This window comes from Ranitomeya variabilis, chromosome 7 (assembly GCF_051348905.1).
Source record: "Ranitomeya variabilis isolate aRanVar5 chromosome 7, aRanVar5.hap1, whole genome shotgun sequence".
Lineage (NCBI taxonomy): Eukaryota > Metazoa > Chordata > Amphibia > Anura > Dendrobatidae > Ranitomeya > Ranitomeya variabilis.
This window is the reverse complement of record NC_135238.1, coordinates 145,130,816-145,134,932: the sequence shown is the minus strand read 5'-3', so window position 1 is coordinate 145,134,932 and position 4,117 is coordinate 145,130,816. Positions and strand designations below refer to the sequence as shown.

At 45.5% G+C, this 4,117-nt stretch overlaps 1 protein-coding gene across 1 annotated transcript; it reads left to right on the top strand.

The window, feature by feature from the left end:
• Window positions 1-1,064: 1,064 nt before the first annotated feature.
• LOC143784133 (uncharacterized) lies at window positions 1,065-3,305 on the top strand. Its single transcript, XM_077271973.1, has 3 exons — window positions 1,065-1,257; window positions 1,412-1,574; window positions 2,262-3,305. Exons 1-3 carry the CDS (start codon window positions 1,161-1,163, stop codon window positions 3,247-3,249), a joined length of 1,248 nt encoding a protein of 415 aa, XP_077128088.1. The 5' UTR covers window positions 1,065-1,160; the 3' UTR covers window positions 3,250-3,305.
• Window positions 3,306-4,117: the final 812 nt, after the last annotated feature.

The window sequence follows — 4,117 nt, the reverse complement described above, 5'->3', positions numbered from 1 at the left end:
TTTTTTGATGGGGCCCTTTTTTTTTAGTTTCATGTGTTTTCTTTTCTATTTGACTATGGTTTATCTTTTGGGTTGCTGCATTTTGTAACAGCGGTTGTCCCGTAATGTTTATTGCTTATTATCTAGAATGGTATTTTTCGCCTTTTTCAGATGTATTTCTGTGGTTAGATGTCACCAGATGGTGTTGTTTTGGATCATGTCTTGTTGTAATTGTAAAGTATGGCGTTCATTAGTTTGCTATTTCATTGTGCGTTTTCTTTTTTCCTCTAAGGTTTTTTTGGTAAGTTTTTATATTTAAAAATTTGGACATAGGTGTCTATTTTTGCTTAATTTTGTTTTGGTCTATTCTTGTATTGTTTCTTCTATTGTCTTCTCTTGCAATGTATGGCGTTGTGGTGTCGCTTTTTGAGTTTGCATTGTCCTATCAGTCAACAGTCAATTGTGGTTGTTTTCATTTTTTTGGCCTATTTTATTGTATGTGGCATTGTTAGCTTTGGATGTGATTTTTTTGCTCATTTTTTCATTGCAGAACAAACTTGCAAGAATGGCGAGTGACTCTGAACATAGCCAATCGGCGCGGGGGAGTGCGGTGAGTAATTATGTCCAGTTGCTTACTATTCGCTGCCATTTGTAGCATTGACAATAATTTTTGTATACAAATTTTACAGTCTTCTTCAAGTGAGGGGGAAGGCACACAGCGGGAGCAGAGAGCTCGGGGCTAAGGTGTGGCGTCAGGACGGCCAGTGAGTATTTTTTTTTAATCTTTTTTTTTTGAGTAGCATCCTGCTGTGAGGAACATTACATTTGAGTAGCATCCTGGTTTCACTAGGGATGTTTACTAAGCTTAATTACATTATAGCTTTTCAGGGTAGCAAGTATTGGGGGAAGGTAACAAAGTTGAACTCCCTGCACACAAACATTCCAAAATACAGGTGTAGAAACCATCAATATACATACATCAAATGGCAAAGGATAGGGCAAAGGTACATATCATGACAGGTGCTGGTGGTTGTTAATATTTTCATATTTGTAACCTTAATGTTTTCTAATTTTTCTAGGTTTCACAACGGGACCAAGGAGATACCGGCATTGATGTGGACCTCCTGATCTCCAGCATCCAGGAGCGTGGCCCGTTGTGGGACAGCCGTGACCCCCAGCACATGGACCAGGTGGTGTTGAGGCGTTTGTGGGTAGAGGTGGCAAAGTCGCTGTGGGATGGCTTTGACAGCGCTTCATCCAAGGACAAAGGCAACTTTCGTGAGTATTGCTGATACGCTGCTATGACCCATCTTGCCAGGATAAACACAACCGTGTGTGATGCGATCATCGCCTAAACTTTGCATCGCACACGGTTGTTTTATCCTTTTAAAATGCTAAATATGTAACCTTTTATTTTTCTTTGCATTCACAGTTAAAAAGTTGAGGACCAGATGGCGATCCATGAAGGACCGTTTCAATAAGGGGCTCCGTACTGAGGAGGAGCAATCTCGGAGTGGTGCTGCTGCGGCCAAGTCGGTGCCCTATAAGTACAGCCGGGCACTACAGTTCCTAAGACCGATCCTTGGCCGCCGACAGTAAGTATTTTGCCCACATACCATATTGCACAGCCACATAGTACACGTTCTAGCCACGTATCCACATAGTATATTTCCCATGCACATAGTGTATTGGCCATCCATGTAGTCAGCGTAGCATATTGGCCATCCTTTTTCCCTAGTGGAATGGTATATAGCCCATTAGTAATTTTTTTGGTTAAGCGTGAGTCCTTGCAGTCCATGACAGGTTACGTTCTGAGTCAGGGTAGTTCTGATCGCAGGAATAATGATGACGTCTCGATCACATGATCCTAACGTCATGGCCGTTCCTGCGATCAGATCAGCAAAGTCACTGTGTATTTTTGGGGGGTTTTTTTTGTAAATTTTTATCTTGACTTTAAATTTTATACTATTTTTGCGGCATAGGCAGCGTCAATAAAGATTTTTTGACAAATTTTTTTTTAACGATGACAGAGGTATGCGGTAAAAAGGCTTTGGCAGCGGGAATGAGCAGTCATTTTCTGCCGTAGGTATGTCCATGATTGTTATCGTCAGCCATCACGGTCAGCTGGCGATAACAATCAGCAATTTATTATAGGCCACACAGACTGAGAGACAGGGGATTGTAATGTATTGTTGTGTCATGTAATGTTAATTTTGTTACAGGAGTTGGCATATGTGATAGGTTATTAATTAAAGACTAATTTTTCCCTTATCTTTTCACAGAACACACAGCAGCACCCTCGAGCGAGCTCGCCCCGCAGGAGCGGACCTTCATGAATCGCCATCTGACCCATCACAGCCCTCCCACAGCGACAGCAGGCTTGCACCACCATCTGGAGAACCGGCAGCCGGTCCATCAGGTGTTCCCCTGCCCGAGGCCTCTGGCGCACCTTCGTTCGGGAATTCCCGACAGCGCCAGCGGGCCTCGGACAGGCCAGCCATGCCCGAATTTTTGCATTTGAGCACGGTTTTCCAGAACTGTTTCAAGGCGTTGAGCGATAAAATGGACACTCGTCTGTCCAATATCGACCGGTGCCTTGAAACTATGGAATCCGAGCTCTCGAGTCCGGCCAAACATTTTTTTAGTACCATTGCTAAGGGCATGGTGGAACACCTTACGCCGGAACTCCAGATTTCGGTGATGCAGGCCTGCAACACTGCCTATGTGAGGGCTCTGCAGCAGGCTCGGGTCATGCAGTCAGCGACAATGCCCGTAGTGCCGTCGCTGGCTAGCATGACTCCGACTCCTGCTGCAGAGCCACTCCAGCCACCCCACCGAGGTCCACGTGCCGAGCGACGCCACCGCAGGCACCATAGCATTGTGCCGCCGACTCCTGCTCCTGCCAGGCCCTCATCCTCCCGTAGCCGTCATTCTGGGGGAGCTGCCGCGGGAGAGAAAAAAAGAAAAACAAGGAAGAGGACACATACTGAGGCACACACTGAGGCTCTGGCTGCTCCTATACAGACACCAAGTACGCGTCGGGGCTCTAGCCGCAGCAGGAGCAGCCAGGGCCAACCAAGAAGCTGGCAAAGGCTTGTGATGCCTCCTCCCTCTCCTACAGATGTGGCGGTTTCCCCAGTATACCCTGCGGAGGGTTTGGACCTGCCATCTAGCCTCCTGGACTCTGGCTCAGCATCCTCTTCCTCTCCCCGTTCCCAAACACCAGAGACTTACCATTCACCGCTGGTAGCGGAGGTTGATACCCCCTAAGTTTCTTTCCCCTTTTTTTTTTCTGTTTCCCCCCAATAAAAATTGTTCGTTTGAAAACAATATTTGTTCTTATTTTCCAGTATACTTCTCGGCAATTCATGCCGTGCGCCGTCTACACATATTTTGTGCTTCAAACACCTCATATATGCAATGTCAGACACTATTTTTAGAATTTTTATTTTACCTTTTTTTGGGTGTCTCTCATTGCTGTATGAGGTGTTTACAAACACTAAAGTGTATGAGGTGTTTTCAAACACTAAGGGTATGTGTCCACGCTCAGGATTGCATCAGGATTTGGTCAGGATTTTACATCAGTATTTGGAAGCCAAAACCAGGAGTGGGTGATAAATACAGAAGTGGTGCATATGTTTCTATTCTACTTTTCCTCTAAGGCCATGTTCACACAGTGCGTTTTTTACTGCGGAGCCGCAGCGGTTTTGCCGCTGCGGTTCCGCAGCTTTTTTCCATGCAGGGTACAGTACAATGTACCCTATGGAAAACAGGAACCACTGTGCACATGATCCTGAATTTAAAAAAAAAAGCCGCGCTGAATAGCTGCGGGGAAAAAGAAGGAGCATGTCACTTCTTTGTCCGAAACAGCACCGGTTCTGCACCCATAGACCTCCATTGTGAGGTCAAACCCGCAGTAAAACCCGCAGATCAAAAATATACACTCACTGGCCACTTTATTAGGTACACCTGTCCAACGTCTTGTTAACACTTAATTTCTAATCAGCCAATCACATGGCGGCAACTCAGTGCATTTAGGCATGTAGACATGGTCAAGACAATCTCCTGCAGTTCAAACCGAGCATCAGTATGGGGAAGAAAGGTGATTTGAGTGCCTTTGAACGTGGCATGGTTGTTG

Excerpts from the sequence above, each read along its gene's own strand:
- LOC143784133 (XM_077271973.1), top strand. The coding sequence starts at position 1,161 with ATGGACCAGGTGGTGTTGAGGCGTTTGTGGGTAGAGGTGGCAAAGTCG. Across the intron at positions 1,258-1,411 it reads CAAGGACAAAGGCAACTTTC|TTAAAAAGTTGAGGACCAGA; the intron begins GTGAGTATTGCT and ends TTGCATTCACAG. Across the intron at positions 1,575-2,261 it reads CCGATCCTTGGCCGCCGACA|AACACACAGCAGCACCCTCG; the intron begins GTAAGTATTTTG and ends ATCTTTTCACAG.